The sequence below is a fragment of the Alligator sinensis genome, unplaced genomic scaffold, assembly GCF_000455745.1.
Source record: "Alligator sinensis unplaced genomic scaffold, ASM45574v1 scaffold1110_1, whole genome shotgun sequence".
Classification (NCBI taxonomy): Eukaryota; Metazoa; Chordata; order Crocodylia; family Alligatoridae; genus Alligator; species Alligator sinensis.
The window spans coordinates 67747-93986 of NW_005842871.1; the positions used below are offsets into that span (position 1 = coordinate 67747).

The 26240-nt window shown below is 40.1% G+C and overlaps 1 protein-coding gene across 1 annotated transcript in view; it reads left to right on the forward strand.

Annotated features, from left to right (window-relative positions):
• The window catches only part of EDEM3 (ER degradation enhancing alpha-mannosidase like protein 3), a 42951-nt gene extending 21227 nt beyond the window's left edge, over positions 1–21724 (forward strand). Inside the window, exons 13-21 of the mRNA XM_025191901.1 lie at positions 1463–1546; positions 3374–3498; positions 4133–4298; positions 7769–7923; positions 9322–9475; positions 12022–12216; positions 13355–13520; positions 14810–14995; positions 17792–21724. Of these exons, the coding sequence (XP_025047686.1) occupies positions 1463–1546; positions 3374–3498; positions 4133–4298; positions 7769–7923; positions 9322–9475; positions 12022–12216; positions 13355–13520; positions 14810–14995; positions 17792–18204 (1644 nt within the window). The 3' untranslated portion in view covers positions 18205–21724. The remainder of the gene's footprint in view (positions 1–1462; positions 1547–3373; positions 3499–4132; positions 4299–7768; positions 7924–9321; positions 9476–12021; positions 12217–13354; positions 13521–14809; positions 14996–17791) is intronic.
• Positions 21725–26240: the final 4516 nt, after the last annotated feature.

Sequence of the window (26240 nt, forward strand, 5' to 3'; positions counted from 1 at the left end):
TGGGCTCCCCCACCGCTTCTGCTGGCTGGTGCCAACCCGGCCGGGCTCCTCCCGGCCCCAGCAGCATGTGGGAATCCGGCTTCAGCTGCGTGCTGCTCTGGATGGGACAGACCTGCCCAGGTTGGCACCAGCCAGCAGAGGCGGTGGCGGAGCTGTGCGCCACTCGGGACTGACCAGCGCAGGTAGGGGGAAAGTGCAGCTGAGCCAGCCAGTGACAGCTGGGCTCATCCTGTCCCAAGTGGCACATGGCTACTCCTCTTCACACACGCACCGCATCGGCAACGTCAAGCTGACGCGGTGCGTGTGGGAACCTTGTCCCTTCCCCAGCCCTTCAGCAGCCGTTAGGAAGCTGCTGAGGGTCTGGGGGAGGGACAAGGGGTGGCAACGAAAGTAAGCAGCGTTTACTTTCATTTCCCGGTGCAGCACCGCGGGCCACAGAAAACGGCTTGGCGGGCTGCATGGTGGCCCGCAGGCCATATGTTGGGCAAGCCTGATGTAAACTGTTTTGATCTGAGTAATATCAGCTGTTCATTTGGAAAAATATTGGACATATTTCTAATTTAAAAACAACGGCGGATTTTTTTATTTTTTTTCCGGATTATTCTGCAACCTACAGTCCCTTGTATGTAATGGCAGTGTTGTAGAAGCAGAAAGTGTTCCTGTTAAACACAATTTAACTAGCTCAGTACTGTGAAACTATTGCTATTAATAATCACTTACATTTTATATCATTTTATTTTATTGTTTTAAAACTGCTTTGGGTCATCTTGCTCTAGTGTTCAGATTAATTTCAAGTCCCAAAGAAGGTAAACGTTCCCTGCCCCTCACTTTTCCATGCCTAGAAGCATGTCCCCTCCCCTGCCTGTTGCTGTTGGTATCCCTACTTGTCTGCATCCTCTTTGGGGCATCCTGTCCCACTCCAGCCAGGCTGTGGGGGCTGGGGTCAGCCTAGAGTGGCAGCCAGCAGTGGTTGGTAGGTAGGTTTCCTTCCCCATGCCTGCTCCCAGGCTAGTGGGGAACACCTGGCAGGAGCAGGCAGGGAGTGGAAACCCGCTCACCTTCTGCCACTGCCAGTGCCTGTGTTCCTATGCAACCTGGCTGGACTGGGTAAGGGGCTCCCATCCTCTCCAGGACAGCAGGGTCACAAGCAATGGCAGGCAAGGTGGGGGTGAGGAGGAATGGGAGGGGAAGGAATGCACCTCTCAGCACAGAGTTGAAGGGAGATGTGGAGTGCTTACCTTCTTCAGGACTTGTTTTGAGCTGCTACTCCTGCTGCATGGTCAGAAAGAGTGGTGTGATTGTGCCACTGCACAGAAGTATTTCTGATCAGAAGTATGCACTACTGCTACTTGGTGCCAAACTATTTGTCTACATTCTAAATCACCCTGTGAATTTTTATGCTTGCATCTATTTTTTTTTTTTCCCCCCCCCCTCTTTTTTTTTTTTTTTTTTTCCCCCTCAGGCTTTCACAACAGATTTCAGGGTTCACTGGGCTCAGCATCCTTTAAGACCAGAGTTTGCAGAAAGCACCTATTTCTTATATAAGGTGAGATCACTTTTTTTGTTTTTAGCTGCTAGACCGGGGCGGGCAATTATTTTGGGTGGAGGGCCACTTATTGAGTTTTGGCAAGCCATCAAGGGCTGCATGACAGGCAGCCAGGGGCAGATAAATATTAATTTTCTAAATTTTTTAGGGGCCCCATGGGCCAGATAGATTGGCCTGGCGTGCCGCATCCAGCCCATGGGCTGCATTTTGCCCATCTCTGTGCTAGTCAGTGAGATTCAGATTTAATTGGTGCCATAATCTAATGCTGAAAGAGTGGAACTTGGTTTCACTTCATCCACTGGCACCAAAAAGTTAAATATGCCAGGAAGCAAGCTGTAGGCACATTTGATTGCTAGAAATGGTTTGAATATTTTTACTTCAGAAGGCTAGAATGAACAGTGTTTGGGGGCCCAAGGGCCAGATTTTTGAAGGCATTGATCAGCTTAACATAAATGACTGGAGAGCTGAAGGCAGAAAAGGTTCTTTGGGTAAATGTGATATCTTTTATTAGACCAATTAAATAGCTGGAAAACCTGTTTTTTTGTAAGCTTTTGGGCACAAACACCCTCCTTCAGGCATAGGGAGAGTCTGCTGTTGTTTTGTGTTCTTCTGGATGGAATAGAAGCCAATATGCAAAAAGCAGGTCTGTGAAAATGCAAATGTGGGCAGTAGGGATCAGAGACAATGGGAGATGGTAGGTGGGGGTTGTTGACCTTGTGATAGAATATAGCTGGTAAAATGTAGCTGGGTTACCTGGGGTTATCTGATGGCAGGTCGTATAGTATGCCATAATGGCAGGCCATATAATGTGCCATAAATCCAATGTCTATATTTAGTCCATGATTTAGTCCAAGTTACTAGGCTTGTGTAATAAAGGTGTTTTGTAGATTTCCTTTGAGGATTAGAACTGAGAGGTGAGAGAGAGAGAGGTGGTTTTGTGAGAAGTGTGTATCCACAGGTAATTGGTAATTTTTGTCTTTGGTCAGCGGGCATTCATTCTGGTACACAGTTGTTGTTGTTTGGGTTCTCCTACATATTTTCCATCAGGGCATGAATGCCACGTGCCCCTGGAGGCTGGGGTGGCACGGTGAGTTCCCGCAGGTGGCAGTAGCACTGCCGGTGGCGGGGGTGAGGCGGTGGCAAGTGTGGAGCTCCTGCAGGCAGCAGCAGTGTCGGTGGCACCTTTTTGCAGGGGGTGCACTGCCATGCTTGGGGGGGGGGGGGGGAAGTGCATGTGTACCCCCTACATGTTGTCAATGCATCAGGGCATTTAGTGCACTGGATGAGATGTATTACATTTCTGGAGGTGCAGGTGTAAGATCTGGGAATGGTGATGGTTCTGTTGTAGGATTGTAGTTATTGTGGGAGTGATGGAGATGTGTTGGAAGGTTTTATATTTCTTGTTCTGGCATGGTCTGGATCCATTTGGTGTGCTTTGGGCCATAGGAAGTTTGCTTCTGGTGATGAGATTGGTGAAGTTCAGTGCTTGTTTAAAGGCTAGGATGGGTGGTTCTGGGAAGATCTCTGCCTATGTCCTTAGACCAACATGGTCTTACCAACACCCCTAAAACATGGAGAGCTTAAGTCACTTAAGTCTCTCAGTGCTGAGTAGAGCATAGAAGTAGAGTTATGTTCACACCTGAATAGTCAAAAGAACCTAAATTGTTTTGGTTTTTTTGCTAAATAAACAAGAGTTTTTTTTGCAGTATGTTGCCAGATTTATTTTTAGTGCATAATATGGCAAAGTACAAGAACATGACTAACAATTCTGAAAGTAACAGCAATAAATTTTACATAACACCAAATGCAATTTTTATTTTAAAATAGGCTACTGGGGACCCTTACTATCTAGAAGTAGGAAAAACACTTATTGAAAACTTAAACAAATATGCTAGAGTACCTTGTGGATTTGCTGCCATGAAAGATGTTCGCACTGGAAGCCATGAGGACAGGTAAAAATGTGTGCAATTATATTTAACTTAATTATAAAATATGAAGGAGAATCTGCATGTGTTATGTGTATTTAAATTAATAGAGGGGAAAAACTGTTCAAAACTCTAAAGGCCTTGTTCAGTCCTGTGTCCCTTCAGATTGCTAAACCAAAGATCGTGGTAAATATTAATGGAATGCATGCAGTCAAACTGGTCTTAAACATTTCCAGAGTTCATAGTGTTAAATTGCTTTACTAAAATGAAATGCATTTTCTGATCATCCTGAATTTTTTTCTCTCACTAATTTGTTAATGGTTTGGCAGATTTAAATTTGAAGACTCATTTGTTAGAAAAGTCACCTGAGGTTTCTTGAGCAATTGTTTTTGTGTTTTAACTCTTATTTTAGTACTGCTTTTCCACTGAACATTTTGAACTCCTCTCCCTGTCCCCCCATCTCAAACCCAATTTACTCTTACAGAAATTCTGCAGTTGTAGCTCTCTAGCACCACCAGCTATTTGAAAAGCAATTCTTTACTCTCTTCAGCAACTGAGTGTCCTGGACAGTTGTTTTGGGAAAACTTTTTTTGTTTGGAAAATATTTGTATGTTAAGGATATCTTCTCTTTCTTTCTTTCTCTCTCTCTCTCTCTCCATAGAATGGACTCTTTCTTCCTGGCTGAGATGTTTAAATATCTTTATCTGCTCTTTGCTGATAAGGAAGATATGGTATTTGATATAGAAGATTATATCTTCACTACAGAGGCTCATCTCTTACCTCTTTGGCTCTCTACTACAAATCAAACAATCTCAAAGAAAAATTTAGTAAGTGGTCTTTCTTACAAGTTTGTATCAGTTTTAATAGTTCTTTAAAGTGGGTTTAAGGAAATGAGGTACATGGAGGGTGTTCAGGTAGTGCTAACTGTTTTATACAAGTTGGTTTATCACAGCAGTAATTGCAGTTAACCCTGGACATCAGCTTTTCAATGGTTAAACTTTTCTTCAGGACTTATAATTTGCTTCAGCCTGTATCTCTACAAAAAGGCTGCAGAACATTGTTTGTTTGTTTGTTTGTTTGTTTTGAAAAAGTCAGGCAAGTATTTTTAAAATTTCTATAAGCACTTTAAAATAATATTAAAAGAATACTTTTGCATAGTTCACATTTATTTTCTTTTCTTATTACTTCTGGCAGATTTTAACCTGCATTATAGAAGATCATTTTTGTTGGAACTTGTGTAGATGGTGACAGGCTGGCTAGGGCATGAGGGTGCTAAAGTGCAAAACCGTATGGCTAGCAGGCAGCCCCCACACTTTAGCACCTTCATGCCCCAGCCAGCCCCATTGCTACCTGGAGCCCGGGTCTGACCCCTGTGCCCCCTGCCATCCAGGGGCTGCTCCACCCCAGCTCAAATTGCTGCCGTCCCAGCAAAGCAAATACATTTGGCTTTGCAGAGGGTGTGAACGTATTAAGGGACTCCTCCTAATGAGGAAGACGGTAATCGTATTTTCATCTGTTTAATCTGAGAAGTATTGGCTGCTAATCTAGACAGCAGTAGCAGAAGGAACTCTGCTTACTAGTTTATTGTATTAACAATGTCTTCATGATGAGCCTCATCTCCAAAAAGTACTTTGGACAGGCCTCATAGTTTTGTATTCATCAGTTGTCACCATTCTGGAGGACTCTTTAGCAATTATACTGTTTGGGAAGAGTCCTCTTTTATTTTTTCCTTATGAACTCAAACCAAAGCCTTTGCACAGGAATTCTGTGTGGCTACCTAGAACTAGACCTGTTGAATTGCTTGTCTACTATACAAGGAAGAATATTGTTATGCTGGTTTGGGAAATATTGTTGTTTCAGGATACATGTACCATTTTTTCACTAAATAACTATGTGAGCATACCAGTGGACATACAGATTACTTAACATTTAATCAATTTCCAGAGGGGAAAGTAGGTATGGACTTTGTGAAACAACTGTCAGGGTGATTTTATCTTAAACAGTGCTCTCCATTTGCTTTTTTTCTACTATGTTAGATTACCAGTAATTCAGCTGACAGGCTAAATAAGCACATGAGAGAGTGAACACAGGAGTGTTGGGTTAATGTGCCGTTATTTTGACCCTTTTCTCTGTGTGTGCTATTGAATAATTCTAGGTTCAGTAAGAAAAATGTTAAATAGGACACTGTCTCAAACTATTTGTGCAGAGCTGAGTCCAAAGAGACTTTTGTTGGCTGTAAATTCAGGAGAGGCTTCACAGCTGTGTTGGGGAGCTTCCAACACTGAAAATGTAAAGGAAATACTGCTCTTGAGACTTAAAGACCATGATTTGGAGATGGGACTCCAAGAAATAATACTCTTGCACACATTAACCTAATCACTTGTTAATCTTGTCTAACAGTGGTAAAGTTCCTGTTAGGCAGTATACATTGTTTATTGCTCCTTAGTTCCCCAAAAGGTTTGTTTGTCTCAACTTTTCAGAAATACAGACAGGTGAGTACAAATAAGAAATAATATGCGTTTAAAAGGGACAGACTTTGCCTAATTAATTTCTTCAAGTAATGGTCAGACAAGGTTCTTTGGGTGAATCTGATATCTTTTATTAGACCAACTAAATAGTTGGAGAACAATAAGTAAGCTTTAAGCAACCATTTAAAGTAATGGTGGTATTTTTAGGAAGCCTTTGCAATTTGATTTTTGGATTTGGCTTAAGCTGTGGGTATAGAAAGCAATACGTTTCTGTAATCTTGAAGGTGAATCCAGCTATGAAGCATGAAGATGCACATCATTATTATTTTTTTCCCCTCTCTGTAACCATATTAACTTTTATAAGATAAAGATGAAAGCAAACTAAATAGAATCACTTTAGCATATCTGTCAAAGCTACTAATAGATTTGACTAATGGAAAGGTGGGAAGTGATCCAGTTTTAAAATAGATGTCAGCATCTTCTCAGTTAAGGAAAAATGTGTTAAATAGCTATAACGTTATTGAAACCAAAATATTAGTAGTTTTGGAATCAATCTGATTGCATTAGATTACAAAAGAGAAATGTCTCAAGGGGCTGAACTACTTAAAATACATGTAAATACAGTGTCAGCCATTTGAAATTTTGGTAGCAAGGCAGGCAGCCTTCTGCTTCACTTTTCGTTCTTACATCAGATAGTGGGGGACACATTAAACTGTGCCTCAGTCTGCAGCATTACAGGCTTCCCCCTCCTCCTATTTTAAAGTGCTTTGGTTCTTATTTCTTATTCTTCACACTAAGAGGCTAATATTCCTTAATTCTTTTGTATCTAATGCTACTTATTCCAATAAAGTATTAAACCACTTTGGATCATAAATTGATTTGATTTTTAGGGAGTCTTCACTATGCTAAATAATTTTTAATATCTGATTTTTATTTTTATTTTTTTAAAGTTTAGCAATGTATGCAAGCGACCTGTAAGATAAGTGAGTAAGTATCATGTTACAGATCGCAAAATTGGGCTGTGTTGATGTTAAATGGCTTGACTGGGATTAAGCAACACTATTTTTAGAGTCTGGAGCAGATCCAATGTGCTCTGAACTGTTCTGCACACCTTATAGTATAATAGTGTATTTGATGATTTTAAATACTTGCTTTCTTCCAAAAGAGGGCTATTAGGAATGTACTTATGATTTGCTTCAAAATTAGTTGACTTTCCCAGTAGGGTCCACAAGTTTACATGAATATTTCAATACTGCTTAAGTATTGAAAGAGGAGGATCCTGTGATTGTTCACATTGAAATCTAGGAACAAGAAATTATTTTTTGGTTTTCATTTGTCAAGTCATCGTAGACAACTCAGAAAATCAACAGAAAATTAACTATATCAAGCTGATATTGACTTTTTAATTATTATTTTATTTTTAAGTCTTCAGATACAATCTTTGTTTACACCTTTGCCAAGTTGCAGCAGAGTAGAATTGTTTTAATTTCACCCTGGCTTTGGAATGCTAGGATGCAAGGCAGGTTTCATTGGAGCTATTGGGGTGGGGGGAATAAAACAAGTATTGCACCTGAAGTTGAGAGGTTTGAACTGCTCAGGTCTTCAGATGTTTAAATTATTTTGTTTATGTGCCAACAAGCAGTAGGCAAATGAAATCCCTGATACTTATGTCTGAGTAACTGCAATTGCACATAGTACCTTCCTGACTTCACCTGTTAGATGCTCCCTGCGTGTGAATTATTTTTTATGTTATTTTTTATTGTTGAGAGGTGCAAAAATAAACTAAATGTGTTTTATGAAACTTTTTGCTCTGCTTTTCTACATTATAGACTACAGAATACACAGAGTTGGATGACAGTAATTTTGACTGGACATGTCCGAATACCCAGATTCTCTTCCCAAATGACCCTATGTATGCTCAGAGTATCCGTGAACCTTTGAAAAACGTGGTGGATAAGAGCTGTCCTAGGGGCATTGCTAGAGTGTAAGATGTCTACTTTATTTTTTTTGTCACTGTAAGAATGTCCAGAAAAACATCTATGGCTAAGTAATTAAAATTTCTTTATCTGTCTGCTGCTCCTAGGTATATTGGAACCATATATACTGTATTTATAAGGTTATATTCCTTTGGGCCCTCCATAGACAGTACAACTATCAGAAATCTAGCTGCATTTTTATTTTGTATTGGCAGCAGACTTGCAGCTAATTTTTAGCTGTGTTTGGCACCTAGGTCAGAGCAAAAATTGCTTAGCATGAATCACACGTCTTATGTTAGTTTTCAGCACTGACAAGAGAAAAATATAGTGCATGTTAACTAAGCAAAATGGATCTGAAATCAGAGAGTACAGAAAAAAATAACTTCCTCCAGAATGCATTTGCCTCACATGGAATATTGTTACTGCCATAAATACTTTATGTATTCCACGTCTTTCCGAGTCTTCTATTACATTTGAAAAATGCACCCCTTTCTGGCCAACAATATTTATGAAGATGAGAACAGCTTCAGGCTGAGTAACATTTGCTTTTTTAAAATTTATGTATAAACATTTTATATGATTGTTACCCTTTGTGTTAGGGAAAATTGGCTTTTCTGTTTTTATTAAACTTACTTTTATTTGTAACCAAAATGAGAACAATTATAAAAGAGCAAACAGTACTGGTTCATGTTCCAAGCCAGTGGGGGCCAACCTCTTTTGCAGGTTTGTCACAAATTAGCTCCATAGCCTCCCTGAGTACCACTCTACTTACTGCTTGGTTTTCTGTGCTTCCTGACCAAGCTGCTACTCTGCTTTCTGCCCTGGGCTCCCTGTCTGATTTGATACTCTGCCTTCTGCTTCCTGCCCTGTCTGCCACTGTCTTGCCTGTCCCCTCCTCAGTCTGTGCGCCACATAGGGGCTACCTATGCCATCACTGCTCTAAGGCAGGGGCGGGCAATTATTTTGGGCAGAGGGCCGCTTACTGAGTTTTGGCAAGCCTTCGAGGGCTGCATGACAAGCGCAGATAAATATTAACCCAGGGCATATAAATATTAAATTTCTAAATTTTTTAGGGGCCCTGCGGGCCTCCAGGCCTCATTTTGCCCACCCCTGCTCTAAGGCATCCTACTGACCTAATCATTGAAATGATCAACATTGTGTATGCCTGGTGACACATTTGTGCTGTTAAGCTGTTTTGAAAATGCACCTTTTTAATATTATTTGGAATAAAAATGTTCACGCTATCTAGATCGCATGACTGTAACTTCAGTCTAAGATGCATAGGGGAATGCAGCTCTGAATGGCTGTGTATGTGTTACATCTCTCTGGAATTCTTGCACATTTCATGTAAAAAATTGCTTTACATGTGCAATATAAAAACTTTGGTCTTTACTCTTATTTGGCAGAGAAGAGAGTTTGGGGACTGGACCAAAGCCACCACTGAGAGCACGGGATTTCATGGCCAGTAACCCTGAGCATTTGGAGATACTGAAAAAGATGGGAGTCAGTTTGATTCATCTTAAAGATGGAAGAGTCCAATTAGTGCAGCATGCAATTCAAGTAAGATCCATAAGTAGTTTTTTAGAAAATGTTGGTTAAATCTAGGTCATCTGAAATTGGTGGGAAATTATTTTGATTTGAGTCAGAATTTCATTCCCTCATCCACTGCTAAAATTAATTTTTCTGTCTTTTGTGTGTTAACAAGAGAGAGCTCGTTTCCTCTTTCCTCAACCCCATCCTGCACATAAGCTGTAATACTCACTTGGTAACTAACAGGTTGCATTTACAGTATAGCAGAGGGCCTAGATTCTGTGGTGCCCAGTAAAAGTGATTTTTCTTTTTTTTAATAGAGCCAAATATGAAAAAAAAAAAAAATTGGCACTCCCTGTATGTTTTTAATTGGATATCCAATTTTATATGATCCTTAAACTTATTTCCAGTGTGCTGTGGAGTTTTGTATTGAAACCCTAACCTGCTCTGAAAGGGTGCTTTTTTGGAGAGAGAGATGAAAATTTTAGTAGCTGGAGAATAGACTGTCTGGCAGCTTGGACTCTTGGCAACTTGTGAGGCATGGGAAGCAGTTGAACAATGTGGAAGTACATTAGCTATACATTTTTGCTAACTTGATTAGAAGTGAAATAATTTTCCACTAACTTTAGATCCTCCTCCTGCTTACAACCAACCCACCATTAAAATGTATGGAAGAGTCTGCAAGTTTAAACTACTCTTCAGTTGTCTTCAAACCATCCAGTTGGTAGTCAGTTCACATCTGTAAAGTTTTTATTTGCTGCCATTGAGGATAAAAGCTTTCCTTTTTAAATGAAATAATAGATTTTAGAGCTTCAGCAGACTCGGCAACCCCTAGGATGTTTAGGGACTTTGTGCCATAATTAAGACTTTCAAGGAAGCAAGGAAAAGGAGAAAAACTGAGGAATTTGAATTTGTTTTATTACGAATATTTATTCAGGCTTGCTTGAAAGTTAAATGTATTCTTCAAACAGGATATGCATCTAATTACAAGACTATAAGGCAGGGGTCAGCGATTGTTTTTGGGCAGAGTGCCAAAAACACCTGCAACCTCTACTTGTAAAAAGTTGGCGTGCTAGGGGCAGACAGTGGGGGAGCTGCAAGGGGCCCAATCCTTGTTGTAGCAGTGCAGCCCTGGCCTCTTCCCTGAGGTGCAAGTGCCAAACAAAATGCTTTTGTGTGCCACTCTCTGGCACATGCCAGGAGCCGCCTTCCCCTGCAATAAGGCCTGTATTAAATAGTTTGTAAAGCTAGCGTGTTTTTTAGATGAGCAACTAGTTGTCTGATTTTTATAGACGAGAACAGCTATATGTCTTTCAAACAGTGCAGTCATGGTGCTGCATGTGTTACATAAATGACTTTCATTCAAAAAGACTTAATGAACAGGAAGTTGAGACAAATATTAGCTTGAGGTATGTATTAAGTCTGGTCCCTTGCAGCTTTTATTAGGTCTCAGTCCAAATTTGGACTAATATGAAACTTCTGTAGTGATGTAGATGATACTGGTATTAAGTAGACACTAAGTTTACATTCATTTGTGGCAAAATTTTAATTTAGCATCTCTCTCTCTTTTTAAAAAGCTACACCTAAAAATTAATACATCTGAATGGGTCCATAGGCTATTGTGATGTACATTAAGATTGATAGTCTTGAATAAACTTGGAAATACTAAACATTAAGGTTCCTGGAAAGCATTACATTGAAAGTATGAATGGAGCAATAAGTTGTATTCAATAAGTTGCCATATATTCAAACAATTTATTACCTCACAATGAACTGCCAAAAACCGTGGTCCAGACACAAAGATGTTACTTGTAACAATGTAGAATATCTTTGTAGCTCATCTGTATCATGTCTAATTTGAATGTGTGGCATGTTACAAATAGGATGATAGTGTTTGGCTAGGTCCTCCAGCATCCTAATGTGGGCTGCCCCATTCCCTTCTTTTTCAAGAGGACTGGGTATGGTTCACTCAAACTGAGGCAGCACATTGTGGGATTCATGGCCCATTCTCCCTTTCCCAAACCAGTCTTGAAGGCTGCTTCTTTAAGGAGCCAGTTAGCATCCCGTCCCTGTGAGAGCCCTAGTGTAATCAGACACTCAGTATTGATATGGTATGCTTTATTTGCATGCCATAAAAATCAGAGGCAGTGGGGGGGGATTTTGTTCAGGAAATTGTAGTCAAGTACAAGATGGGGAGAGGAAAAAAGCCTATACAAAAGCAGCTTTATAAGGTGCCCTGGAAGAATTTATGCCATTCTATTCCTCACCCCCTTCCACCCCTGTTCTTTGCATGGGTCACCTCTGTGCAAGACTTGGAGCAGCTCCTTCACTCAGGAGGAGTCAGCTGATGAGCTCAGATTTCACTTGTCATTAGTGGTACAGCTGAAGGCAGGTGGGGTATGAGAACCACTGCCAGCAGCTCTTCAGCTTCACAGGCTGGCAGAGCAAGTTCCCAGCCCATTTTTCCCAGGGTTGCTACACCAGCCTCCCTTGGGGCTAGCATCTTGGAGGAATTCAGCAGCAGGAAAACTCTTGATGTTCCAAGTTGCTTACCCTCATTTCTTTTTACTACCTAGGCAGCAAGTTCACTTGATGCTGAAGATGGTCTGCGATTCATGCAGGAAATGATTGAACTATCCAGTCAGCAACAAAAAGAGCAGCAGCTACCCCCTCGTGCTGTTCAAATTGTTTCTCACCCATTCTTTGGTAGGGTGGTCTTGACTGCTGGGCCAGCACAGTTTGGAACGGACCTGTCCAAACACAAAGCAGGGGTATGTACAGCATGCAGACCCTTAGCATATGATGTTCTCTTCAATTTTTTTGTGTAATTGTTTGCTTTCTCCTTTTAATTGCATCAGTGTTAATTTTGTAGTATTTTTATTTGAAAACATGTGGCTAGATTTAATTACAATAAAGACTTACAATTAGAATCACAGGACTTGAGGGACATCCAGTCCAAACCCTTACATAGACGTAGGGTTCACTATTCTTAACTTATCTGAAACACATGCTTATCTAGCCTCTTCTTTAAAAAGACCTCTGATGAAGGAGACACTGCAGCTTCCCTAGGTGGCTTGTTCCATTGTCCTATCATTTCAGATGTTTTCCCCAATATTAGAGATTTATTGTTAGAGTTAGAAGGTGTGATTTTTAGGTGAATAGTTTTAATCCTGTCTGCACATGTTCTTCTGCATTCCTTAAGCACCAAACAATGTAGGACTCAAGTTCCAGATAAACATGTGCCCAAAGTCATTGTTCTGAAGACATTCATATGTTAAGTCTTAGTATTTGGACTACAGTGAGCATCCAAAATATTTCAAATGTTTAAAGAATTCTCTTTAGCTTACCAGGGAAGTTGAAAGGAACTGTTTGCATCTATGTTGCTGGTTTAGAGAGAGAGAACAGGGAGAAATTATTGCACAGGTAACTTCCTACTGAAATGAATGGCAAAATGCCCACTGACTTTGTGGAATAGGATGCAAGTTCAAAGGTGTATTGTATGCATAGAAAAGGTTTCCAAGAGCAATAGTTATGTTCTCTCATCACTGTTGGACTGGCCTTAATTAAGAACATTCTGTGTTTTGTTTAATTAAAGACAATTAAGATGTGGGGCCAGTATTTGTAACTCTTCCCTAGTTTGCAAAGTATGAAAACAAAATTGATTTAAAATGTTTCAAGAAACAAGTTTAAATCAGTCTTGCAAAAAATTGTTCAATCCAGTTTTAGTCCTCCTGTTTTTTATCTTTTGCTCCTTATAGCTAAAATGAAGAAGCTTTTCTTCATAGTGAGGGCTCTTTTAGAATGCTGGGAAACACTCCCCTTTAATTTTGGGATGGAACAACATAAAAAACCTAAAGCATTCTGATAGACTTGAATCTAGTATTTTAAATCATTGCATCTCTCAAACAGACGAGAGGATTTGTTGCAACCATTAAACCATATAATGGATGTTCGGAGATCACTAATCCTGAAGCAGTGAAGGAGAAAATTGCTTTGATGCAGAGAGGCCAGTGCATGTTTGCTGAGAAGGCACGAAACATCCAAAAAGCTGGCGCAATAGGCGGCATTGTTATTGGTAAATAAAACTAAGTCTGTTTGTATGAATGTGTAATTTTCAAGGTGGTTGTTCTGATACTACATAAACATTTTCAAGGCTGGCAGGCATCTGTTACATTCTTGTTAGCAGTCTGTACTAGAAGACATCTTGTTATCAAAACATGTTCAAATATGTACACAAACAATATTGTTCTAATATCCCTTTTCATACAAGAATGGAGCAAGGCATATCTAATCAGCAAGAACAAACCTCAGTCACTAGTAGAAGTTACCTATTTTAATTTTCTAAATTTCTATTCTAATTTTCATTTTGAGATGCAGATAAATGTTTAGAAGTAGTTGTGTGTGGGCATGTCTACACTTCGCCCTACAGTGACGTAGGGATGCGCTATGTCACTGTATGGTGCACTACGGTGACGTAGTGATCACCACTACACGTAGTTGTGCGTCTACACATGATCAGTAGTTACGTCACCATAGTTGCGTGCACACACAGCTCAGTAACCACCATGGTGATGTGTAGATGTTCCTTATGTGTGGTTTGTTTTTTATATATACTTTAGCCTTTTGCACCTTTTCACCAATATTGCATTTCCAGGGAAGTTCTCAGGAAGAGAGTTCAGCTTTATACTTTCCAACATCCAGCTAAGTCTTTCAAATTAGGAATGTACCTATACAATTTTCTTCTCTCAGTTATGCCATGTTCTGCTGTTTGTAACTATAAACGTTAGATGCTTATAACATCTGCCCTAAACCTGTATACATTCAATTTTCTTAAAATTGAGCAACTTATAAGTATTCCTGTATAGGAAATGCCTAATAAGGTCTATACTGAGAACTTATTAGTTAGAACCCCTACCTCCAAATTCAGTGCTGTTCCAGCAGTTCCTTCCTGCACTATCCAGTTCAGCCTCATTCTCACAGAACAATGAGGATCTATCAACCAGTGAGGCAAACTGAAAATACAAGATAAACTTAATGTTGAAGATGCCAGAAATATTCCCCTACACCTGCAACTTCTTATAATTGTCTTGTCCAAATTAAATCAGCTAAGTATTATACTTCTACATCTCCTTAAATCTCAATTTTTCTTTTCACCCAGAAATCTCTTTGCTGATTGGTCAACAGGAAACAAGGTTGGAATTAATGAAATTATTTCTGACAATTTACAGCCCTCCTTCTGTTTAATCTAATATAGAAAGCTACTATTGCAGGATAATTTTTAAGACATTACCATCATCTTTCAAAACAATGAAATATTAACTGTGTGACAGAAAAGTTTGCTTACTCTCACTTTTTGTTGGCTAGATGACAATGAGGGAAGCAGTAGTGACACTGCACCCCTGTTCCAAATGGCTGGTGATGGAAAGAATACAGATGATATCACAATTCCTATGCTCTTTCTGTTCAACAAAGAAGGAAATATTATACTGGATGCAATCCGGGAATATGAGGCTGTAGAGGTGCTTCTTTCTGATAAAGCAAAAGACAGAGGTATGGACAAAGTTATGTGCTATATACAGATCAGCAGTAATCTTTTATTGGTTTGTGTGATGTGAAGTATACCAGAACAGTAGTTTGTACTGCTACCTGAAGAAATAGATAAACTGGGACTGAAGTAAAACTATTGTACGACTTCTCTTAAATCCATTTTTACTCTTGAACGTTAGCACTCATTTCTTTCAAGCTGTGGGTTGAAACAGATGTCACCTTTCATTGCCTGTATGATGGCACAAAAGCCAAGCAAACCAGATGTCCACTCCCCTTGTCATGCCACAAATGCCCAAAATTTATGGCTGCAAAAAGGTGAGATTTAATTGTGCCACTATTTACTGTGGATTTTTAGTTGCTTTGTGGTGGAAAGCCTAGGCAATCTGGAGCTGTCAGCTCTGTGCAGCTGCCCCAGGCAGGCACTTAAGGGTTTGGGGGGACCAGTCCTGTGTACCACAGAAATTCCCATGCAGTATTGAGCCCCTCAAGTCCCAAGGACACCAACCCAGCTTTCCCCTCTTAGAGATGCACCCTGGGAAATATCTGCCTTTTTTTACTTGGAATTCTTTGCACAAGGTATTCCCAGAATTAAAGGTATAACATATGGTTTAATACTGTTGGTGTTAAAAGTTAGATTTTGAGTAACAGGGCAGTGCAATCTTTAATATTTAGGCCTCTTAAACAATGTTTGAAAGACTTTTGGCCTTCCCACAGCACGGTTAGTTTGAGTGTTTTTAGTACTTTAATCTGTAGACGTTTCTTACTATAATCAGTTCCTTTTTTTTTTTTTTCTTTTTCTCCAAGCTAGACATGATTTTTTTCCTTGCCAAAACTAGGCAGAAGCCGTTCTCTTTAAGAGAGTAAGGCTGCCAACACATGTAGCTTTATATAATTTGCTTTCCTGTATGGCTGTAGCAATTTCATCAGCATAAGTGACTAAAACCATAAATGAAAATGTTTGCACAGCTAAGAGATTATTTCTAGGCTTTCCTTCAGTAAACCTTCCCCTCAGTAGTGCTTAAACTCCTGTAATCCTGCTTTGTTCAAACAGGGTATTTGGAGAACAGGATCAGAAATAAACTTGGCCTCCTTTAGCAAGTCAGTACATTTTTATTTTATTTTTTTTCTTGCATATACAAAGCTGACACATTGAAAGTTACCATATTTTCAGCTTCCTCATAAGGAATCCTTCAAGAGTCCCCTTATTAATAACAATGGGTAAACTGTTTAAAGTATGTCAAAAGGAGTGAATTTATTAAATCCTTTCTGGGGAAAGTGCTCTGAAGACACCAGTCTCCCTTTTCCAAAAAAACACAAGACGTTATGTACTTGTGGATGTTTAATGTGTGTCCTCTCTCTCCTCCTTTGTGCTATCACTGGAATTTCAGCAACAATCTTTAAAGGTAAAATGATTCCAAACTACATTATTGATAGCAGTAAGTATTTTTATATTAATAATAAACTTCTGTACAGTTGGCCTAACTAGAATTCTGAAGTAAATTTCCTTTGTATGAGGGCATTCGAGTTTGACATTTTATATCATTAAACCCAGTGGAGAGTGATATTTTTTTTCTAATTAACCAGATGAAGTCATGATTGCCCATTTTAATCCTTTTTCAATTGTACTTGTTATTTTCTAAAGAGAGGTGCATTCTCATGGTTAATCCCATTAAAACATGTATGTTCACAGACTAAACAAAGGCTTTATGCTATACTTATAATTTTCTTGCTATCCAGGATGCTACAGTACAATTACTTGCATTTCATTTAAGCAATTATATACTTTAATGTCAGATTTATTAATTTTATTTTAGCATGTTAGAAAATGGATAATGACATGCTGTTTGTGTGAATCTTTAATATAATGCATGACCTCATTTGTCATATTTATGAAGTTTGGACCCCAAAATTTGATGTTTTTTTCCTCTGATTCTTATTATAAAAAAGCACACAGCCTGTGACTGTTTGCACAGTCATGGATACAACCTGTTAAAAAATGTTTTAAAGGGATTATAATTATTTTAGGCCGTAACAGATTTTGCATGCAATTCAGATTTCATTTTAAACAGTTATTTTAAAAAAAGATAATACTTAAATCTAAAGATACCTGATTTTCTTTTTTAAAAGGTCAGATTATCAACACTGACTAATTTAGAAAAATCTTGTAACATTTATTAATGTTAACAGCTAGTGAAGGGCATCTTTTTTTAAGTAGTAGGTCTTAACATTTTAGTACTTATTTTTTTCAGGCAACCATGCCAATTAATTGAATTAGTACCCCACTCAGTTATCTATATTCTAACCTAACAATCTTGTAATCAAGCAAGAAGAACCAGACCTGATGCTGTGTCAGTGAACGGGCTGTGCTTTTTAATAACTATTAAATGATTAACAGTTTTATAATCAGACTTTTTACTCTGCTGTCATTTGATATACAGCACATTATAAGACTAAAGTTGGGGTCCTATTCCACCTATTGGGCAGCCAGGTGTCTAAGAGTGACTTATTTATACAGGTATCTGAAAAACTATGAATACAAAAGGTTTGTGGGTCCTTCTCTGTCCTGCTTTTTTGCCTTAATGTTAGGGCAAAGATAAGATTGGCTTTTGTGATGCACTTAATGTTTTTTCCAAGGACTCAAGCAAGGTGGAATAGGCTGCGGCCCTTCATCTCCACACCAGTAAAATCTGTACTTTCTTGAAGGCTGGAATAAGATCAAGGGAAGCAGTTGAAAATAAAATGTTAGTTTTCAGATGCTGTTTCAAAATACTCACAGAGTTTTTCTTGTTTTTAACTAAGATTTGGAAATGGAAAACATGGAACAGAAGTTTTCAGAAAATTATTCGCATAAGCAGAGCTCAGATGAGTCTTTGAGATCTCAGGACCCCAGCCTGGTCAGTCAACAGCCTGCTGAAGATGAAAATTCTGATACTGTTCACTTGGATTCATTGTCTGTTGATGCAGACACCGATAGTGTTTCTATTTCAAACCAGGATTCCTATATCCTGGAAAACCATGAGGCTAGTATCCAGGAGACAGAATGCACAACATTAAATAACCAGCCTCAGGAACAAACAGAGATGGAGACAGATTCAGACTCCAATGTAAATTGGGATGATGATGATGATAAGGTCCAGCCTATGGAATCTATATTAGCAGACTGGAATGAAGATATAGAAGCATTTGAAATGATGGAAAAGGATGAACTATGACTTACAATAATAACTTATTTCTGGGTAAACAAAATGGAGAACTTCTTGGGTAAAAGTGAGGCCCTAATATCTGAGAACTAAAAAAACTTGTTCAGTATTGTGATGAGCAACCAGGTTTTACCTGGATAATATCATAGAAACCCAGCACGTGGTGTTATTGTTTTAATTTTTCCTGTTTCGAAATGGGAATGTGCAATTGAACCATTTTGTATGGCTCCATTGCATGGTGCTGTAACACAGGAGGCTTATTCAGGGAATGAATCTGACTTCTGCATTCCAGGCTTCAAGAGGTCAGGTTGCCTTGGCCTCTGGAAAGGCAAACATTGAATGCGGTGGGGTTAATGTACCACTGGTTGGTTATGGTATGGTGATAACACTTAAAGGCAGTCGGTCAGCTGCTATTCTAGTCAAAGTGAGGGTACAGTTTCACCGATCTATGTTGGATTGGATATAAAGGCCTTCATGGATAGAAACAGGTGAAATTGTTAGACATTTCCTTTTATAGTGTAAGATGGTAAGATGTAGCTAGAGGCAGCTTGATTTGTCCTCTGACATCACAATATAGCAACATTGCTCATCACTCCTTCCATCTATTGCTTTGAAGAATGACTGAGATGACTTGGATTTTTACTTTTCTGCTCTTATTTCAACTGGAGAAGCTGTATAAACCAAAGGTAATGTCTGCTCTGTTAGTGAGTTCCTTTAGGAAAACTGCTAACTGGAGGACAACTAGATAGACTCAGTATATTGTTAAGATTTTTTTACTTGAATTTAGGTAAATTGGACAAGATACTTTATTCCTCTTTGACTTCCCATGTTGAAATCTATTAAGTTTACTCTATCCTAAGATGCAGAACTTAGCATTGTTGTTGCTCTCTGAAAATACACACAATAGAATTAGAGCAGAATTTTTACCAGAAAAAAACTATTCCTTTCTCTCCAAGTTTTTATTGTCAACAATCAGCCTGACATAATCACTTTTTATATGTGACACTTTGGGCAAGAAGGCCAGTATCAATAGTGAAGTGCAACTCCGCTGTTGGGTCCATAGTTTAAAATGTGGTGGTATGAATTTTGAAGAATGATTGATATAATACTTTAGGACTTGGGTTTTTAACTTGCAGGTAAGTGTGGTTCCTAAGTTATGTTAAATCATGGTTTTGTAATTCCTCTATTTAAAATGAGGATGTGTTTAAACAAACCTTAATATAGCAAAATATATAAACAAATTATAAATGGTATAACTGTCCAAAGATACTGCCAAAAACTATATATATCTAGTTTTTAGTTAATTATGGTTTGGCTCCATATTCTTAACACTGCCTATATACTGCACCAGACTAAAAATGAAAACTCAATATGTAGTTTTTTGCAGTGGAACACATATGTCCCAGTCTGAAGTGCACCAGGCATCCTGCTGGTGAGATTTAAACGTGCAGAATAAGCAAATGTTAAGCAGTACAGCCATACTGTATTTACTCATGTATTTTTATGTACAATGTGAATTGAAAAATCCCAAACAAATGTTATATACATGTAATCTTGCAATGTCACTTGCTTTCAAGAGTTTCAAAATGCACAAGCACCTTTTGAGAGCACTATAGTCTATCAAACATCATACACAAATGTAGTGAATCTGAGTGACCTAGAGTAGGAATTAATTTTGATGGGGAAGTGGAGCAACAAAGAGATGGTAAATAAGTGTCCTTTTTAAATTAACTTTTAAAATGTAGTTTTAATTTCTTTGCACAAATTACTGTATAGAGGTTTGGGTTTAACATTGGTACTTTAGAAAGGAGCATGAAGCAGCTGAGTTTTAATCATTTGTCACTTAGACTGAGGGGTTGATTCAAAGAGGAGGATTATTTATCCTCGGAATTTTGATCACGGGAGCCTTTTAAGTGTCCTTTGTAACTTTTGCGTCCTGCTTCCTCATAGAACCCATCGACTTCAATGGATGTGGCTATAGACGCCAATTTCAAGGAGCATGGCTATGGGTTGGTGTAGGTCAGAAACCTTAAGTCTGAAAGTAAATTAGATAATTCCAAATGTCAGAGCCAAGTGCCACTATTGAGCCTCTTCATTTTAGTGCTCTTGATTAGGTTACTTTAGTCAAAGCTGCAGCAATTACATGCTTATTTGCTAGTCTTGGTGGATATAATTATTTTGGGTTTTTTTAAGATGATAGGTAAAGTGGTTCTCTGATCATTGTTAGCATCTTGTTTGTCAAATCTTAAGCTTGACACGATGGCTCAAATTTTATTTTTTCTTGCAGAATGATTTATTTTTTAGCTGAGAATTTTGTCTTTACGAATATTCAAGTGGATGTTCTAACTCTCCCAGCCACCACAGACTCATCTTTCCTAACTGCCTGCTTCCCACTAAGCATAAACACCTGCACAGTTCTGACGTAGATGCAGACTGTTTTCCTTCCTTTGGATTTAGGGATTGCTAAGAATCTCTCAGTATGGGTTTGAAGTATCTCGTCGGTGGTGGTCTACCTCAGAGAAATGTTGCCTCCTTATATTTTAAAGATAATTTAACTTTACCGTCTGAAGTGATCATGACAGCCATAGATAGCCATGTTTGATGAGAGAGGTTTACATGCTGTTTACAGAACTGAATCGGGTAAAGTTGACCTTTTGGGAAAGAGAAGGATAAATTAGGGTGACAGTCTTATTCAGGTTTTTTTTTCCTACTAAGGAAATTGACTTTAGTTCTCTTCTTCATATTGTTCTGAAAATAGTTTTCTTATAATATGTTATTTTAAAAGAAAAAGGAATGTAAGATTGAATAGAAAATTCTTTTCGTGAGGGGAAAAAGGAGGTCCTTTGCAAGATTTTAAAAACCTTTATTGTCCTTGAAGAATATTGCTCTTGCCTCATTCTAAAGTGTGGTCACCTGGATATTTCCCTGCTGCAATTTATGGTATTCGGTGAATTGAAAAAGTACTGGATTCTAGTCTAGAACTAGCACTTATTCCATCTCACGTGATTCCTAGTAGCCAATTAATATCTCCCTGATGTTAGAGAGATATTCTCTATTGTTTACATTTACTGTTTCTTAATGAAGTTTAAAAATAAGCCCAGCATTGTTCCTCCTGCCAAGGTTATATAAGAAAGCTTGGCTTTAGTTGTGAAATAATTTATGCTGAGATGGTGGTAAATGTTAGAACAGGACAGCTTATGCAAAAGGCTCCAGTCAGAACATAGAATAAAAAACATTCTGTGAATGAAATATTGTATGTTCAGATTTTATAAAAAATTTTTTACCAGCCCAATTTACAGCCGTATATTTTCTTATGATGTAATTTATGAAAGATGTCTAACAGGTGCTGTAACACTACTGTTGTTGGGTTTTACTGTCTGGTGATAGCAGTGTACACAATATTTCTAAGGGCAATTATGTACTGTGATGTAAGAGTCTGGGCTATAAAAAATGTACATAATCCTTGTAATATAATTGTGTACTTGATTATAATTGCCGATTGTAAAGATTTAATAAAAATGTAAATATTCTGGTCAAATGGCTCAAAATTACTAAGTCAAAATGATGTGTGAAGCCAGCAGCATTCAGTTTTAAGAGCTGCGTATATAGCCCACAGCTTTACTTCAAGAAACTTTTTGCCTCAAGGCCTGTTTTTACAGATTATGGGCACGTCTACACCTTGCTACAGTGCAGTCTGGGCGAGTTTTCTCTTCCATGCCTTTTACTTTGTGTGAAGAAATTTAAATATTCATATGCTCAAAGACTGAATGATTCCGAATCTTAGTAGTTGGGACTTTTATGAGGTGGACATGCCTGCTCTACTGAATGCTTAAACCAGGGGTGTCAAACATAAGGCTGTAATGCTACCCATGGTGTGGGGCCAGTAAGTGGGCTCAATACAGCCTATGGATCCCCTCCCCCCAGCTCAATCCAGCTCCTAAATCCCCTTTCCCTCTGCCTCCCCCTGCCCTGATCCTGTCATTTCTCAGCCAATCTCAGAGTGGCCAGACCCCAGCTGGGCTGTGCGACACAGTACCTGATTTGGAGTGCACGCTATGCGCAGTGCTTGCTCCAGTTCATCTGAGACGCATAGTGCCTGGTGCTTGCAGGCACTATGTGCAGTGTGGGTCCCAGACTGGCTGGACAAGGTGCTGCATGCAGTGCAATCTCAAAGCTGCTAGGGTGGGTACCATGTAAGGTGTGGTCTGGCTGCTCTGGGATATACATCACATATAGCTTGGGTGCCAGGCCAACTGGAACAGCTGCTGGACCATGGATGCTGCAGGAAGGGGAGGGAGTCCATGGGCCTGATCCAGCCTGCATATGAGCCACATGCCACTCATCTGTCTCATGGGCCAGATGACTGACACCTCTTCCTTAAACACTCACCCAGGTGGAGGGAAATGCCTCCCTGAAACTTAACTTTAGGTACCTAACTCCTGAAGGAGTGTGGATTAAGGCACTTCCCTAGCTACAGCTCTTCTTACTGGCTTATTTTATGTCAGTTTCCTGTTCAGTGTCCTGCCTGTTCTGGATCTTGTCCTTCAGTGCCTAACTTGTCTCTTGTTTTCTATGGAGAAGCCTAAGCACCTTCTTTAGGGCTGTGGATTTTACTAGGTGGCAAGTACTGTTCTGTAATTCCTCTTGGAGTGATGCTATATCTGCAAAGATGGTCATGTGGTACCATTGGGACTAGTAAGAAAACAAAATTGTGCCCCTCCTTCCTGTAATATTGATGTTGGGCCTATATTTTTATACACGCAGTATTTCCCCAGTACTAGTAAGCATCAACATGTTGCCCTGACAAGAGCAAGGACTCGTCCCTTCTCATCATCTTGGGTCTCTCACTAGCCTTCTACAAAGGATGGATAACTGTACCTTTTGTGCTATCTTGTCCACTGATCCTGGATTGCTCCAATTTAAAAAAAAAAAAAATCACAAATTCTCTTGACTAGAAAGAGGGGTTGTGGGTTTTGGGATTTTTGATCAAGAGAACATATTAACTGAACACAATGTCTTATTGATATATTTATAATTTTAAAGCAATTTGGGAGCCTACCAGTGGCCTCAATTCCTATAATAAAATATATTCTAAATACCTATACATTTTGGCATTTGGTTTTGAGTTTATCATGGAAAATTAGAGCTCCCCCTACCCCCTTATCTCACAGCCCTGCTGGTGCCCCTTGCCCCCCACCCTCTGCTCTCTACCCCCCCCCCAGCCCTACTGAAGGGGGGCCCCCAGCTGCCAGGGCTACTGCCCCCTGCAGCAGCATCCAAGCACTGGCTTCTGCCCATGGGAGGCAGCAGCTGCTGCAGCATAGCAGAGCACAGGGCCTAGCTTCCCTCCAGCCCCACAGCCAGAGTGGAGCCCATGGGGGCAGGGGTGCAGCCTGCCAGCTAGGGCGTGGGGGGAGAGCTGGCTCCTGGGGGGGAGCAGGGGGACCCATGCCCCCATACCTGTGCATGGGGCAGGGCCAGGGGCAGGCTCAGGCTACCTGCTATGGGCTTGGGCTCCCTGTCCTGCTGCCAGTAGGACCCAGCACAGCAGGACAGTGGTGCCAGGTGGGGAAGCTCCTTGCTACTGCGAGCTCCATGCCCCCATGGCAACATGGCTCCTGTCCTCCCTGCAGCACCAAGGGGCACAACCCCACACCACCTCTCTGCACCCCCACAGCTGCAGGACAGGCAGGGGATGCCTCTCCAGAGGTATGCGGTCCTCACATTGCCAAGGAGCTTCCCTACCAGCTATGCCAGGTCCCACCTGCTGGCCTCCAGAAGCCCCTGGGGAGGGCAGCATTGCAGGGAGCCTAAGCCTGCAGCAGGGAGCCCACACCTACCCCTGCCCCCACCCTGCACACAGATCTGGGGGGTACAGGTCCTCCCCTGGCCCCCTGGGTGTGTACACCGCAGTAGGGAGGTGGCTTCAACCCACCCCCTGGAAGAGCTGCCTGCTCCTGCTGTGGCCCTGTGGCTGAGCATTCAGGCCCCAGGCCCTCTGCACTGCCCAGCCGGGCAGCAGCCCCAGCCCTGCCCAACTCACTCCCTTCCCCCCACAGACTTACCTGCAGGACCTGCTTTCCAGGCTGCCTGGTACCCACTGCCTGAATGCCTCCTCCTACTCCACCGGTTCCTTGCAGGCTGGAACTCTTCCAGTTTTCTAGACAGTCTCCCAACTTGCCCTCCGCCCCCCTTGCTGCAGATTTCCTTTGAATACTCCATTCCGTTTACATACCTTACTGCAAAAGGATTTTTCAGGGGGTTAGGGCATAAACTCCCAGCTCTCTATAGACCCACATGTATGAGAGTTAAGCCTCCACATCCCACCACACTAACAAAGAAACATTTTTTTAGCTCTCTCTCCATTGTACCATTACTACTATACAACAACCACCACCACCACAATGCTTTTTTTTATCGTTTGTTTGGATTTTTTTGACATCTCAAAGGAAGGCTACTACAGTCACAGTCTTAAAGGGCATGTCCTTATGCCCAGCTTTTCCATAAGAGTAAGGTAATCTGACATCCACATATGAAGTACTTATTTAAAAGAGTCTGCTTTCTCATCCAAAGCACAAGAACTACAAGCAGTGACAAAAATACATTACTGCTTTACTGAATTTCATTCAATAAAGAAATTATACATGTATTAGTAGCTTATCAGGGTAAGTTTGCAAATGAATTACACTTTGTATAGAGACCTGTTATAATGATGGGGACTGGTGTACTGTGCTCAGCTAGTTATAAGAACCAAAAATACTGTTCCCTTTTCCCTGAGCTTAATTTATTTACTTAAAAAAAACTGAATTGTGCAGGCAAGTCAGCAGGCATCCCAGGTAGCTGAGGGATCAGCCTTAGTTAAATGGTGCTAGCCTGAGAGAAGAGAAAACACTAAAGTGTTTGAACACTAAATTGTGACATAAAAATGCTAGGCGTTAATCTTGAATGACTTGACATACCTTATTTAACTAATTCTGCTGCTCTCATATTCTTGGACTCTCAAAGCTACCTTAGTGATGGTAATGCAACACCTTTTATTGAACCTAATTGTACGTTGGGAGTGATGAGACAAAGTTTTTAAGCTTCAAGCACCCTCCATCAGGTCACAGATCCTGCTTTACTTGTAGAGTGGCTTTTTGACCTTATTGCCTGCTTGGGTCTTTGTGCATAATTGCATGCTTGTGCTCAGAACTTTTGAACATCAGCATCAGGCAGTACTATACACACTCCTTGGTCAGGGGAAGTAGCTCCAAATATTTTACTGGAGGAGGAGGGTACTCTGAAATAAAACAAAAAGCTAATGCTGTGTTGGTGCCCAGAAAGAGCTTTCTTTGGTCCTGAAATCAGGAAGCAAGACAGCAACTCAAGTTATTCTCACACCCACTAGTGTATCCAGTCCTGAGCACCTAACTGTAAAAGACAGACTGCATGTTGGGGAGAAGACCAAAAGACTGACAGCCATGATGGAAGGACCTGAAGAGCTTGATTCCCAAGACAGACAGACTAGAGAAAATTTGGCTAAATACTGATAGCCAGCCTCAAGTATTTGCAGCATGTATAATAATTGGGAATATAATAATAGCAGGGGAATAACTGTATATAACTATGTATAATAGCAGGGGAATAACTGAGATCAGGGGATGAAATCAAGAAAAGGAAAATAAGACTAAAGCACAAATATGCAAGAAAGACTACTAAGAATCCTAGTTCCTGGAGACCTTTAACATGACAGGACATTTGGTTTCCATGCAGGAAATTGAAACCCCAGTCTGATCAGTTAAGTAGTCCTTTGGATCTCATCAGCTACATTCGCTTGCCTTTACTAGTTGGTGCATTTTGGTTTTTATTTTAAATGAATGGGCAGTGTCAAACAGTTCTGCATAGAGATGCAGCAGCTTCTTATCATTTCAGTATTAAGACTGGATAAAGACCGATTTATGTTTAACAAGTTTTCATTCTGCATAACTGGTTCTGAAAGTTAAAAGCCATCAAAAACATACAACCATAATAAGGAACAGAAGGAGGGCTTTACGCAGTGAACCAATCCC